At 41.6% G+C, this 16,359-nt stretch overlaps 1 protein-coding gene across 6 annotated transcripts in view; it reads right to left on the bottom strand.

Annotated features, from left to right (window-relative positions):
* AKAP13 (A-kinase anchoring protein 13) overlaps positions 1–16,359 on the bottom strand; it is a 254,171-nt gene that overhangs the window by 137,844 nt on the left and 99,968 nt on the right. For all 6 annotated transcript variants that reach the window (XM_056571882.1, XM_056571887.1, XM_056571885.1 and 3 more), the window contains exons 3-4: positions 15,198–15,345; positions 4,726–5,022 (exon numbers count right to left, since the gene is read on the bottom strand). In XM_056571882.1, coding sequence (XP_056427857.1) covers positions 4,726–5,022; positions 15,198–15,345 — 445 coding nt within the window. The remainder of the gene's footprint in view (positions 1–4,725; positions 5,023–15,197; positions 15,346–16,359) is intronic.

Genomic DNA, 16,359 nt, shown 5'->3' with positions numbered 1-16,359 from the left:
AGAAACCTCTGGAGGTCCGCAGGTTAAAGACCACTGCGGCCTTCAACATCATCCAGCCCCCTCTCACCCCCTTTAGTTCTGTACAGTACTCCCCTCCGCTCGGCGCTGGTCCGGTGCTGCAGGACTGTCCGGTGAGGAGGTGGTCCGGTGGGATGGTGGTTCCGGGCTGCTATCTTCACTGGGGGCGCCTCTTCTCCGCGTTTCGGGCCCAGAATAGAGGCGTTGCCTTGACGATGACGCAGAAGTACGTACCTCTGCGTCGTTGTCAAGGCAACGTGACTATTCTGGGGCCGGGCCTGAAGCGCTTAGAAGAGGCCTCCCCGGTGAAGATAGCAGCCCGGAACCACTATCCCACCGGACCACCTCCTCTCCGGACAGTCCTGCAGCACCGGACCAGCACTGTGCGGAGGCGAGTACTGTACAGAACTAAAGGGGGTGAGAGGGGGCTGGATGATGTCGAAGCCCGCAGTGGTCTTCAACCTGCGGACCTCCGGAGGTTTCAAAACTACAACTCCCAGCAAGCCCGGACAGCCGATGGCTGCCCGGGCTTGCTGGGAGTTGTAGTTTTGAAACCTCTGGAGGTCCGCAGGTTAAAGACCACTGCGGGTGGAGAGTTCACTCGAGTATAAGCCGAGGGGGGGTGTTTTCAGCACGAAAAATCGTGCTGAAAAACTCGGCTTATACTCGAGTATATACGGTACCTCAAAACAGGATCATCTAAAAAAGACAGAATTAAAATAAAGCAGGCAGCAAAAACCACATCTAGTTATACGTTTCCACTGCAGCAATCACTGCGGGGGTCATTCCCCAATCATATATGTGTGTGTGTACCGTTTGTATGTGTTTCGGAAGTTACTCCCATACATAGTCACTAACTGACTATGTTCAGGTCGCAGAAGTCAATAGTAAACTTGTACGGTCGGCATCCCATTTTGACAGGTTGCCGACATTTTTGTGCCATGGTTGAACCAGGCCTTCAGTGCATCTTAGGGAGGGAATATGATCAAAGGTTATTGTCGTCCTGAGAATCTCTTTTAATTGGGTTGTCAGATGATGAAATCGATTTCCATCTGTCTAAGAATTCAACATATATTGGTAAATAAAGTACTATCTTTCTGCTGCCTTCATGCTTTCCTTCTTCTTTTGATGTAAAATGTCTGTTCTGTGGTCTTCAACCAAACATCCTGAATGATTTACATCTCGTAACAGATTTATTCTGTGTACAGACACTCTAGCCAGAAATTCAGCCAACGTTATCTTCATCCAACTTTGTGAGGGGGTTATAGTCAAGTGTAGTGAGAAGGAGATAGAATTGGCTACATTTCCGGCTAGAGTGTCCTCTACACAGGAACAGGAAGTCCAATACAGGATGTACACCAGACAGGACATTGGTCTGAAGACAACAGAGCAGACACTTTGCTTTAAAGGGGTAAGATGTCTGATCTTGGGGGGCTCAGCTTCAGTCTCGGAAACCTTTTTGTTTCCAGGACTGGAGACGTGACATCACGCCACGCCCCCTCCATTCATGTCTATGGGAGGGGGCGCAAGGACCCCTGGTGGCCAAAACTTTAGCAGTTAATTGAACACAAAGTTACAAAATATTATTAAGAAGTATATTAGAAAAGTAATTCAAATAGGCTAATCAATCACATATAGTAATTTCTACTACTAAGGACATGTACTATTTAAGATAATAGCATGTCCCTTAGAAGTTATAGTATAACAGCTTTTATTACAAGGATGTGCAGTATACACTTTCAGAATATTTCTTTGAAATAAATATATTACTCCATTGCTTCCTGAAAACTGTAACATCCAACCTAAGGGTTTAAATCCATTTCATGATGACATCCTTCCTTTCTTTCTTGCTAAACTGTAACACCCAATACATAGAGGTTCTAAACATGTTATTCTTTCATCATGCCCTTTTTCCTTTCATGCTTGTACTATTTATTTTATTTCCATATATGAAAATGCCAATAAAACATCCACTCCGCCAACTACATCGCTTCTTATTCTTTTGGAACTCTCCTGGACATTATACTGCCAGTCAGATCTGCTTATAAATGTCCAGCATCTATGGATATAACCCCAGTGACAAACAATTCTAATTTATGTGCTTGGCTGCTCATCATAACATTAGGTTATTGTTCTGCCTACACAGCGTCTCTCTACTCCTCTTACAAAGTCTCTTCTCTAGCCCCTTAATTATGCCCATTATCGGAGGTGATGACAAAAACCAACCCCACTGGGTGAACCCTTTTTTCCAGTTATTACCTATTAAGGTCACATATTAGGTGTTTTTAACAAATTACCTCTATGGCAGAAACCGCATCATCAGTTACACAATTCTTTTAAAAAGTAAATTTTATCCCATCACTATAACACAGAAACAAAAAGAAGAATACCGCCTAGATGGGGCTAGGGAGAACAAAGACAGAAATATATCAGGATTTTCCTTCCTCATGGCTCACCTGTGTATTTTGATCAGAAGCCAGCACTCTAGCTGTTCTCCATTTAGCAGCTGGCTGGATATACTGAGTCATGAGATATATTCCACTTCCACAGTTCATAGATGGGTGTCTATTGTGTGGTGTTAGTACAAATATGTATACAGATAAACATGTAACCTTATAGAAAAGTTACATATTGTTAAAAAATAGACATTTAAGTTTCTACACAGAATTAACCTATGAAAAACTGAGCAACTTGACAAAATACTTGGCACTACCTATCTTGTACAGAAACCAAGTAAGGCTGGGTTCACATTACATTTTAAGCAATACGGGACCGTATACAGCTGGGGTAGTGAAAACCGGGCACTCCCATATCGCAGCCGCATGCGGGCCGTATGCAATTCATTTCAATGAGCCAACAGGAGTGAAATGCCTACTCCGTTCGGCTCATTTTTGTCCTGTATGCGGTTTTTCCACCGGACGTAAAACCAAATTTGCATCAGATGGGTTTTAGACCATTTTTACACCATACTAGACAGTTTTAAACAGTATATTGAAAGGGAGTGTGGCTAAAAGTAGCAACATACACAAGATTTATTAATGCTATACACTATTTTAGTGCAAAATGTAAAGTAATCCAGCCAAGCCGTGGCATAAAGGAGGTATGCAGTATCAAAACATATCCCCTACCTGCAATCTCCCATAGGTTGCCCCACTCTCCTCATGAACGGAGGACCGGTCGGGAAGTTGTGGCCGACACGCCCCACTATACATCTATATGGGAGAGCCAGAGTTGCAGCGTTCGGATATCTCCAGCTCTCCCACAGAGATGCATGCAGCAGGGGGGTGTTTGTCACAGCTTTGTGCCATAGTCTACACACTGCATTCATGCAGCGGGCAGGGATGCTGGGTGGGAGATTGCAGGGGGTCCCAACGGTCACCCCCTCCCCCGTGATCTGACACTTATCCCCTATCCTGCGGATACGTTTTTTTGATACTGGACTTCCTCTTAAAACAAGATAAAGAGTCTAACACATATCTCGTCTGGTGTTAAGCTGAATTAAGGACAGTGTTAATAAATCTTCCCCAATGTTCGCCAATGTGTATATGAAAACAGAGGCAGAGTTAACACACCTGCACCAATGTGACAAGTCTAGAATATACAAAGAAGGTTGTGTCTATTCTTCTCCTAGTGGGAGATCTCCCATAGAGGCTCCTGGGTGCTGTGGATTTGCTTGCTTTAAGTGTCCTTGGCTGCCTCATATTGTTGTGATGTACAGCAGCCTTACAGATGTGAAGTTCAAGGAGAGTCGGGAAATGGGAGCCTGGGCTGTTTAGACAGCTGAAATGGTGTAAACTGACAAATGTGTTTAATGCGTCTGGTGACAGAAACCACCCACTGGATCTGCACACAGGAATAAAATGAAAGATAATGAAGTATTTCCCTCTAGAAATGTAGAGGGTGAAAGCCTAAAATATACTCTACAAATGTGCAGAGACAGAAAGCCCCCCCAGAGTCTGACTACATCCCCACAACTGAAGAACAAAAAATATCCAGAGAAGGAACTCCACCTGCAGAAACCATCCCCCCCAAATGTTGGTTTGTTTATAAAGAGAAGAAAATACAGAAGTAGTGAAACTCTCTGATATGAACCTTCCTCTATAAGCTACAGCAGTCATCACAAACCCATAAGCTGTTGCAAAACACTCCTAAGATCTGACTAAGATTTGTGGATTTGCACACATGCACTTGCTCAGCCAATATCAGCATAATCCAGAGAAATAGCCGTCAGGCAGAAGCATAACTATAGGGGGTGCAGAGTTTGCGGTTACACCTATGTCCAGGAGTTTATGGGGGCCTTAAAGGGGTACTCCGCCCCTAGACATCATATCCGCTATCCAAAGGATAGTGTATAAGATGTCTGATCGTGGGAGTCCTGCCGCTGGGGACCCCCGCTTTCTCCCTGCTGCACCCAGCATTCGTTTAGAGCTTCGGATGCAGTGCCGGAGACTCGTGACGTCAAGGCCACGTCCCCTCAATGCACATCTATGGGAGGAGGCGTGTCACGAGCCTCCGCCCTGCAACGCCAGCTATCCGGCAAGGATCAAAGTTTGCCCCGTGCACCGGATGTCTGGAGTGTCAAAGCAGAGATCGGATATCCTTTGGATAGAGGAAAAGATGTCTAGGAGGCGGAGAACCCTTTAAAGAATTACTATGAATATAAATAGCAACTTTTTGTCAGAAACAGCTTTTTACAACAATCATTACCTGTTCTACTTGGGCATTCTCCCAAAACATTCCATCCACTTGGTAGCTGTAAGTGTCGAAAAGCCAACGTGATCTTCTTATCCAGTCCGGCTGCATCCCAAGGAGATGATCTTGATTTACTCAAAAAGAATTTAGCAAATAGCAGAGCTTGCTGGTTGCCAACGCTGGATACTAAAAACTGAGCAGATTCATACGCTTCGTCTTTGATGAACTTAAAGTCCTCCTGGGCTACTATAGCAGACAGACCTTTCTTGGAAGCAAACAATAGGACTTTCACTTGCTCACAGCAGTCATGACCTACAAGGCACAAATTTAAAAAAAAAATATTATGAGAGACATAATATATAATACATGTCTGCGCTGCTTTGATCTTGCAACTGTTTGCCAAGATATTTATATCATTGGTCCACTATCTAGATGTAGTTTGTCACTTGAACCATCTCCCATCAGCACATAATGGCACTGCTTTTTCCAAGCAGCTGTCAGTCTTCTACCACACTAAAATACATGGTAAGATGCAAGAAACGTCACAATTAATATAGTTACTACATTTACTTTCAGGGTATGTCCATTCTTCTCATTATACTCTGGATTTTATGCTGCAGATTTTATGTGGTGTTTAATTATACTAGAAAAATAAATTATAAATAAACAGTATTGAACCCTTAATATAGGATATAGGTTAAAGGTCATCATATCCTTAAGGGTACGTTCACACGTATGCAGATTTGATGCGCAGGGTTTTCTGCTGCAGATTTCAATGTAAACTAAATGACTGAGCACAGCTTCTAAATCTGCAGTTACAGGATCCAGCATAGATTTGATGTGCAGGATTTGTATGTGTGAACATACACTAAGATGTAATTCAAAACTGCTTTCAACCAATAGGGGCACATGCAGAATTCCACTAAAGGGTGCCATTCTAGTTTTCTCCTAGATTTGCCCGGCTGAATAACCTGCATAGTGAAATAAGATGACAGGTGAATGACTTCTAATTATTAATAGAAATCAGGTAAAATGATCTCTCTTTAGGATGTGATTATGTCTTGCAGCTTCAATCCAAGCTAGCCAGGGGGGAAATTTTACGTATTCAGTGAAATCTATCAAAAAAATCACTTCCTTGAAAAGACCACCCTCTAATTTAGATGCATTACACTATTTTGGTTATAGGTGGGTAATGGGGGTCTATGGATATATTTACTATATACAAGTGGGGACTTTACCAGCCCATAAAGCAAATGTGCACAGTGAATCCATTCATAATATCAATACATCCTTAGAGGTCTCGAAAAAAAAAATAGATTTTTGAAGCTAATTATGTTAAACAAATGTATCATTTATTAATTACGTTTAAGAGACAAAACATTGATCATTTACTGCCTGTATTCTTGGTTCTAATCCCTTCTATATATTGGTATTGCTCCTTGACATTCATTCATTATTATAAATAGCTTGTCACCAACAGATTTAAACAACAATAGGCTTGTGTGGGCATAAAGAAAGTCCATGATAAAACTAACTCCTAATCTTTATCGATCTTTGCACTATAAAAAGTATAATTGGCAGCTCGTTCAGTAAATGCCACTCACAGCAACATTTACATAAAAGGCATTGCTTCCTAGCGCATTACTGTTGCAAGGGTTATTGGTATGCTACAACTACCCACCAGGAGGGCGGTCACCCTGCCAGGAATGTTTGAAATCACTTACACCACCAACCTTTATAATTGCTCAGTGGTAATGGCCATTTATTGTTGTAATAATAGGTCTAAAAAAATAGAAATTTTAGTGCCGTATAAGAATTCTGGATGCATCAGCCATGGTGATGTGAGAATATCAACCCAAAAGCAACACAGAATGCTTCCAGAAATGTATATAAATCTCCTGACAGCGTGGATTGGAGGGTGAGCTGTGGCGTATTTTCACAGATAGATGACAACATACAATGTCATTATGTCTAAATAGAACTTAATCTGTAATCCAATTACAATGGAATAGCTGCAGGATCTTGCGCTATACAAAGCGAGAAGAGTAGAAACAAGCTCTGAAGTGCGCCCACAACAGCATTTTATTAGTGCAACTTCGCCCACTATTTACCCTATTAAGTCAAAAAACTGCTTTTCTCTGTTACATAATACAGAAGATTTATAAAGCAAAGTACTGAATTGTCAAATTATAGAGGTCATGGAAAATATACAGTCATGGCCGTAAATGTTGGCACCCCTGAAATTTTTCAAGGAAATTACGTATTTCTGACAGAAAAGGATTACAGTAACACATGATTTGCTATACACATGTTTATTCCCTCTGTGTGTATTGGAACTAAACCAAAAAAGGGAGGAAAAAAAGGAAATTGGACACAATGTCACACCAAACACCAAAAATGGTCTGGACAAAATTATTGGCACCCTTAACTTAAAATTTGGTTGCAGAGCCTTTGGAAAAAATAACTGATATCAGTCGCTTCCTATAACCATCAATAAGCTTCTTACACCTCTCAGCCGGAATGTTGGACCACTCTTCCTTAGCAAACTGCTCAGTGTCTCTCTTATTGGAAGGGCGCCTTTTCCCAAAAGCAATTTTAAAATCTATCCACAGGTGCTTTTTGACCTATGTTTGGGGTCACGCAAACCCAGCTTTGACAGTGGGCTGTACAGTACGACCCAAAATCCATTGGTAATCCTCAGATTTCATGATGCCTTGCACACATTCAAGACACCCAGTGCCAGAGGTAGCCAAACTACCCCAAAACATCATTGAACCTCCACCATATTGCACTGTAGGTACTGTGTTCTTTTCTTTGTAGGCCTCATTCCGTTTTCCGTACATAGCAGAATGATGTGCTTTCCCAAAAAGCTTTATCTTGGTCTCATCTGTCCACAAGATGCTTTCCCAGAAGGATTTTGGCTTACTCAAGTTCATTTTGGCAAAATGTAGTCTTGCTTTTTTTTATGTATCTGTGTTAGCAGTGGGGTCCTCCTGGGTCTCCTGCCGTAGTGTTTCATTTCATTTAAATACCGACGGATAGTTTGCACTGACACCGATACTCCCTAAGCCTGCATGACAGCTTGAATATCTTTGGAACTTGTTTGGGGCAGCTTATCCACCATCTGGACTATCCTGCATTGACCCCTTTCATCAATTTTTGTCTTCTGTTCATGCCCAGGGAGATTAGCTATAGTGCCATGGGTTGAACTTCTTGATAATGTTGTGTACTGTGGACAAAGGCAAATCTAGATCTCTGGAGATGGACTTGTAACCTTGAGATTGTTGATATTTTTCCACAATTTTGGTTCTCAAGTCCTCAGACAGTTCTCATCTCTTTCTGTTGTCCATGCTTAGTGTGGCACACACAGATACGCAATGCAAAGACTAAGTGAACTTCTCTCCTTTTTATCTGCTTTCAAGTGTGATCTTTATATTGTCCACACTTGTCATTTGCCCCCGGAGAGTTTAAGAGGATCATTGCATGCTTGAAACAATCATATTTATCACCAATTTTGAAAGGGCGCCAATAATTTTGTCCAGACCATTTTTGGTGTTTGGTGTGAAATTATGTCCAATTTGCTTTATTTCCTCCCTTTTTTTGTTGTTTTGTTCCAATACACACAAAGGTAATAAACATGTGTACAGCAAAACGTGTTACTGCAATCCTTTTCTGTGAGAAATACTTCATTTTCTTGAAAAATTTCAGGGGTGCCAACATTTACAGCCATGGCTGTAATGTTACCAAAATGTTTGTATTTAGTAAACCCCACAATATTTTTTTTTTTTTTTTTTTTTTTAATTATTATTATTTTTTATAACCATTATTTATTCATAGGGAGGGTTGGGCATGCATGGGGTCCAGCACAACAGCCATATATATGGGCCCATAAAGAGGGTTTGACCACTTTGACCCCGTCCAATCACAAGAGAGATCATTTAGAGCTGCCTGCATGCTCAGTTAATGCCCCACTCACTCAGCAATGTTCAGAAGTCCCATAGAAAATTGATGAATTGATGGCCAACAACTGTCCCCAATGGTCAGATCCCCATCGCTTTGTGCATAAGAAATAACTTTTAATCTTAAAATAACCCCTTTAAGAACAGGAACTTCAGATAACCCCTTTAAGAACCTCTTTCAATCTGTCTTTCTGTACCAAGTAGAAAGCCTTTAAAGGGGTATTCCAGCCATAGACATTGATCTCCGATCTCCGTGCAGCACCTGGCATTCAGACTGGAGACTTGATGTCACACCATGCCCCCTCGTGACATCACGTCACATCACACATCAGGTCTATGTGAGGGGCTGTCAAGGACATCGCAGGAGGGTCCCAGTGGCGGGATCCCCACGATCTGACATCTTATCCCCCTATCCTTTGGATAGGGGATAAGATGTCTATGACCCTAATACCCCTTTAAGTATCAGAGTCATCCATCTAGTGGTCCCAGCCTGTCATTTTATAACACATTCAGCCATTTAAATGGGCAACATATAATACCTTTGCTGGCCATGTCTTCTCTAGCACAAACCGCTGTTTGCCTAGCTTTATTCCTAAAAAGGTTTGTCATTGTAAGACAATTTTTAGGCTACATACATTTCAAATTATAAAAGAAAATTACATTATCTATTTAATACTGATCCTGGGTAGCAGAGCTGCATTAACAATTCAGTAGGCTTGGCAGCAGAAATCTTCCAGCATTCGTTGCTTCAATATTCTAAAATAGTGTAGCCTTTATATCAAAAACCTATTTGTAATCTGGTGAAGAAACAACTGTCTCTACATTATTAGAGCTTGCCTAAGGCCAGGTTCACACCACGATTTCTGTGTCTTTTTGAGGCACAGGTATGTTAGAAAACGTCAAAATGGGTCATTTTCGGAACATATCAGAGTTTTGTCTCAGACTGTAATGTGTGGCTTGCAGCACTTTTCAGTCCAAAACTCTAGTACGCTCAGGCCATTAAAAATGAATGCCCGGGCCTGTCTGAACATGGATATGTTGGCATGTCACTATCGTCATGTGTCTTTCACAAACTTGTTGACTGTTTCCAAGGACAATCAGAAGAGCTATACTATAGAATATTATAAGAAAGCATGTTATTCAGGAGCAGCACTAAACCAGTGAATTACTCATCCCCATTTTTATGCATATTATAGAGTATACAGTCATTTAATATGGTGCTGAAAATCCACAAATACTAAGCAACCTAGTGTTTTAGAAACTGTGGTTTGTTTCTGTTACGTGCTACATAACTGCAGAGAACTGCAAATCCACACGTTAATCATGGGTGTGAAATATGCAGTCGGACATCTCAGCCGACAACTGACCACGGGTACAGCAAATCTGACCACATGCCTGGTAGCTATATGAAGTAATAGATAAATCACTAAAGCTCAAATACTAGCACAAAGCTGTCACAACATGCCATATGCCTGCCAATGCCTCAAGCTTAACAAAGAGCAGCACTACAAAATCATGACAATAACTTCAGGGAGACACGACAGGGATTACCAGACCAAGGTAAGTCATGTGGTTAGACATGTTCGAGTGCTCCAGTTGCGGAAAACAATCAGAAGCTTCTATGAGATCGGCACTCTGTTGCTGCCTCAGGAAGGCTGTATCAATTGCTGCCTCACAGCCTGCACCAAAGCCTAGTAGAGGCCTTGGGCTGGCCTGTAACTGATCAACACCCCCCAAAATGTAATCCAAACGGACCACTGGACCACCAGGTATGCGTGCCATAGCTGTATAAAGCTAAACAGTTAAATGACGGACATCAGAGTGATCTCAGATGTCTGTCATTACAGGCAGCTGGTACCTGCAGGATATTGCGCGGGCACGCATCATACGCCCTTACATGACTCTCACATGTAGGATGACATTTTCCGTAGTCATGGTGATCTGGTGCTGGTATTTGTCGAGCCCTCTGCATAGCAATGAGTAAAGATAGACAAATTCAGATGTCAAAATTAAACTTCACTAGAAAACATGTGGTCATGTAGTAGAATTACCAGTCTTATGAGAGATTTTGGTTATACCTCCTGGTACTGCAATGCAGACCGTAACTACATTATATGACTACATCATGCACAATGCGGTTCTCGCTTTATTCTTTTTTTTTTTATAATCTTTCATACATTTTCAATTATTTTGAATGCTGAGGTGGCGGTTGGCAGATCTGCTGCCACCAACTTGGACACAATGGAAGAGATTTATCAAAAGCTGTCCAGAGGAAAAGTTGCTGATTTGCCCATATCAACCAATCAGATTCCTTCTTTCATTTTTGAAAAGGCCTCTGAAAAATCTAAGAAGCGATCTGATTGGTTGCTATGGGCAACTCAGAAACTTTTCCTCTGGACAAGTTTTGATAAATCTCCCCCAATGTTCTCCTGTCATATATCGTTCTTCTAGGAGGCAATGCATGTAGGTCGGAGAGGACTATCAGAACTGTTCGGCCCTTACTTTCTGTGGCTTTGTTCCTTTGTGCGCATTGATTTGTTTTGTAACCCACTCTCTGTCACTCTGTACAGGGCAGGAGACACTATTTCTTGTTATTGTGTTATTCATGGAAAATGCTAATTAATCATGTAGTCAACTGGTTATCTGCTTACATAGCTCAGTCCCCCACCTCTTTGATTGACAGACTGGGCTCAGCAAGGCTTGCAGGGGTTTTCTGCAGACTCCATTCAGACAAGTAAAATACAGATACAATGGTTTAATATCACAGTTATTTAGGCATATCAGCAGCTGACTGTGCCTTCTTTAGGTGACAGATTCACTTTAACATGTGTTTTTGTTTTGATTGGTTAACTCATTGAGAGACATAGATGTTCAAAAGTCAAAACTGAAAAAGTTAAAAACACAACAAAAGAAAAACCACAGTGTGAACACAGACTTTAACGACTGATGGGTAAAGTGAAATATTGCTAATGTTATTACAATAGCTTACACCAAGGGTAGGATACCTTAGGCAGCAGGACAAGAGTGGACCGTCCGTTCTTGAGATTGATGTGTTTGAAGCAGGAAAAATGTGTAAGTATCTAAATGACTTTTACAAGGGTCAAACTGTAGTGGCTAAATAACTAAAAACACATCTTCAAAAAAAGCAGGTCTTGAGGTGTGTTCATGTTATGCAGTGGGAGGTACTTACAAAAAAATTGCATAAGGAAGGACAACTGGTGACAGGATCACAAGCACCCGAGGTTTATAAACACATGGGAGCAAAAGTTAACCTAGTTGGAGCCTACACAAGAACTACTGTAGGACAAATTGATTGAAAAAGAATGTTGTATATGATAGAAATGTGTGGGGAGAGATTTATCAAAACCTGTCCACAGGAAAAGTTTGAGTTGCCCATGGCGAGCAATTACATTGCTTGTTTCATTTTGCAGAGACCTTGTTAAAAATGAAAGAAACGATCTGATTGGTTGCTATGGACAACTCAGCAACCTTTCCTCTGGACAGGATTTGATAAATTTCACCCAATATGAATCACAGCTTGTTGCATATCCATGCTGACTCATCTACACCAATAAAAGCCCCTAGAATGGACATTAGCATCAGAACTGGACTATGGTGTAATGGAAGTAGATGGCTTGGTCTAATGAATCACATTTTCTTTTATATCATGTAGATGGTCAGATGTATTTGTGATTCTTGACTAGGGAAGAGGTGGCACCAGGATGCACTATGGATGAAAGCAAGCCAAAGAAGCCAGCGTGATTCTACAAACAATGCTCTAGTGGGAATTCATAGGTACTGGCATTCATCTGGATGTTAATTTGACCTGTACTACCTACCTTTACCTTAATATTGCTGCAGACAAAGTACACCCTGACCTAAGTCAAGCTATAGGCAATGAGGAATCTTCAGACACTCTGGACCAGCATACTCCAAAAAAGTTATAACATGCACGTCAGCAAGATGCAAAGAAAGGTTATTGTACTTTCCATTCTAAGTTGAATACCTCTTTTATGAAATGGTTACCTTACCAGTGATCTAACACTGAGGTTAAATGATTCCAAGAATTGTTCTGTCAATTCAATGAATAAATAAACTGAAAACTTGAAGCGATTCAATAGTAAAGCAATAAACCAAGTTCCCTGGAGGGGCTCCCCCACTACTTAGCCATATTATATGAATTGAATGGCTAAGTTAGGGTATTGTTTATTATGCAATGTAAAAATAGGAAGCTCTTTATTATAAACCCTAACAATAAAATAAGCAAGCCGAGTCTCCAGTTGAATCTCATAAACCATTAATCACAATGACAATCTGGCTAACAGCGACTTGTGGCTCTAGCTGTGGGTTTAGTGTTCTCTAGAGATAAAAGCTGGTCACTGCCTTTAAGAGATAAACACCTGGAGACCCAGAAAACTCTCAACTTATAAGTCACTAAACAGCAAAGACATCTACAGATTGTGGGTGAATAATGGTTAGACCAATCCCCCAAAAAAGCTTCATCAGACAACGATAAAGTTAGAGCATGAACAATAACAGACAGTTATCGCAAACAAAGCTAAATTACCTACAATGCCCTAAATCAGGAAAATACAATGTAAGGGGACAGTCACACGTAGTGAACGTGATGCAGATTTTCCATCCAGAGTTTCAGGATCAGGGAAGGTGAGTATTGCCAGGGGGACGGTGATATTCCCCAACTTGTAGCTCTCCAGTTGTTGCAAAACTACAGCTTCTATTTTGCCCTTAAGGCATATGCATTGCAGCAGTGTGCCCAGCATTAGGGGGGAACGAAGGGTGTGACAGTATTATATTTAGGGACACTGTGTGGCACTATTATATTCTGGGGCACAGGGTGTGGCAGTATTCATGTCCACACTTAGCTCATTTGACCCAATGACTTATAATTAGGGTAATAATAAGGTTCTGCACAGGCAGAGACTCTTTCTTGCATGGAAGTGCAGCCTGTGAACCAGGCCTAAGTACTCCGCTCGGATATTTACCTCAAAGCAGACCTGGATAAGAGGACCCTTATTAGAAGTAGTTGAGTATGCCTGCTTTGGACTGTCAAGATGAAGTTTAGACCAACCATTAGTTGCCTTACTCTGTGCACAAAATGACACCAAAATTGAGCTGGAGGGCCTTTTCTTAGAACTCTGCATTTTGTCTATATTGTCTATCCTTTGTTACTCTTTCAGGGAATCTACGAACAGTGTTAGCAAGTCCCCTTGTAGATAGGGTTTTATAAGAGGAGAATAGGTATTATGGCTGCGCGATTTGGGGAAAATGTGTGATTGCAATTATGGAGGTAAACATTGTAATATAATAAACAAATGGTGAGAAATCCCCCATTTCATATAGCCACTCCCCTTATTTCATGACACTAAATGAGGGGAATGACTATACGGCTCATATGGGAGGGGCAGACTGGCTATAGGAGTTGGCTGTTTTATGAGGAGGGATGGCTATATGAAATTCATATAGCCATCTCTCCCCCCCCCCCCCCCCTCATATAGTCATCCTCTCCCCCTCATTGTGTCATTTCCCTCTCATATAGTAGTCATTCCTCCTTAGTCATCCCCTCTCATATAGCCATTCCTCTACATATATCTATTCCCCCTCCCTCATATAGCTCACATAGTCATTAAGACCCCAGGAGACGGCCGGAACCAGGTGAGGGGACATTCGACCGCCATGCTGGATGATCGGATCCATGCGGCAGCGCTGCAGGTGATCCGATCATCCATTTAAAGTACTTCACTGCCGCAGATGCCGTGATCTGTATTGATCACGGCATCTGAGAGGTTAATGGCGGACAGCAGATGGCGGATCGCAGATGTCCGCCATTACTGGCGGGTCCCTGGCTGATGATAGCAGCCGGGACCTACGGCGCATGACGCGAGCATCAGTCCGATGCTCGCGGTCATGACGGAGCGTAAATGTACGCCATGGTGTGTTAAGTACCACGGCACCATGACGTACATTTATGTCCATTGTCGTTAAGGGGTTAATAGTAATTTTATGTTCAAGGCATGTAAACATTCAGGTAAACTGCACATATATATTTGTGTGTTTTATATATCTATTTTTTCAACTGTCTAAAATGCTATTTGCCCTGGGGCCTAATGATAATGAACAGGATTTTGGGCGGTTCCCGATTCTGGGTTCACACTGTAAAATGCACTAATTGAATGTGATCAGTCTGTTGTACCATACACTGTATTCACACACTGTAAGCAAAAACACCTGCCCTCAGCATCTACCAGAAGCGATACAAGACCCACAATGCTGCCCTTAGACCTGTACATTGGGTACACCATCAGAATTTTCCACTCATTTGCAGAAGATCAATGCATCTCAAAGCAGCAGTCTGACTAAAACATGTAATTAATTATGTATATTACTGGCTATAAAGACTGAAATTCAATTAAAGTTGCATGCATATTGGTAGGATGTTTTCAGACAGAATCAGCAGATATGCATACAGACAACCCTTTAATGATATGTTGTGGGATGGAAGCTGCTCACCTGGGGTGACTGTCTCTAGGGTTGCAGAGTCTATTTTCCGAGTGCTTGCTAAATGCTTCAGAGTCGAGCCAGCAAACAGCAGGTAGAACACAGCATCGTCTTCCAGCTCTCTCTGCTCGGTGAGGCTCACTGTAAGGACACAGTCACCCTGAGAGGCCAAACAAAAAGCCAGTTAGTAATCCTATTTATTCAGATTGTTGCACACAACATGCACTTATTGGTGGTCACTGTACATCTGCTTTAAGAAAATCAGTCTCTGAAATGTGTCAGCCATAACCTAATATAATGGTGGAAACAGAGAAGACTATTGAAGGGTGAAGGTTTTGTGGCAGTTTCTTCTACCACATTACATGTACTGCAACATAAAATATTTATTGAATATATATATATATATATATATATATATATATATATATATATATATATTTTTTTTTTTTTTTTTTTTTTTTACATTGCAAGTTAAAGGATTACTGCAGCAAAAAGTAACATATCCCTTTTGTTGTGGATAGGGGCTAAGTGTCCGATCTCGGGGGGGTCAAACCAATGGGATGCCCTGTGATCTCCTGATGTGGTAGCCCTTGGGGGGTGTATGGTAGTGGTGGTATGTATCGGTATATGAGGGGTTAATGTTAACCCTATAGTTCGTGACGCCAGGCTGAGGGCTGGTATGCTGAGGCAGTGCTCAGGCCTATCGCCGCCGTTCCCAGTAACGATAGGTGCATGAAATGACTGAAGGAGATTAAACTCCTGTGGGCTGGAAAAGGTGGATACAGTCCTAGGAGACTCTTTCCTAGGACTGTATCCACCTTTTCCAGCCCACCGGAGCACCTGAAAGCTGAACTAATTTACGAAGGATAAGTCATCAACTGCCGAGCCGAGAAGTTTGTGACAAATCGAATTTACTGTAAGTTTGCTTATCTCTACCGAATACCATAGAGTTTACCTAGTCACGTGACCCGCAGGTCCTGCAACGCTATGGAACAGGTAATTAACAATTTATTTACATATATTTTAATATATTTATAATCAATCTTACATATATTACTAGGCTATTAGTTGGAATAGAGGCGACAAGGGGCAGACTACATAACAGGGATCCCTACGTCCTAGGGACTCTGGCTATGGGGACCCATACATACATAGGTACCGTATAAGATGCGGT

This window comes from Hyla sarda, chromosome 4, assembly GCF_029499605.1.
Source record: "Hyla sarda isolate aHylSar1 chromosome 4, aHylSar1.hap1, whole genome shotgun sequence".
Taxonomy (NCBI): domain Eukaryota; kingdom Metazoa; phylum Chordata; class Amphibia; order Anura; family Hylidae; genus Hyla; species Hyla sarda.
Note: the sequence above shows the minus strand (reverse complement) of the source record. Positions and strands in the feature narration are given on the sequence as shown.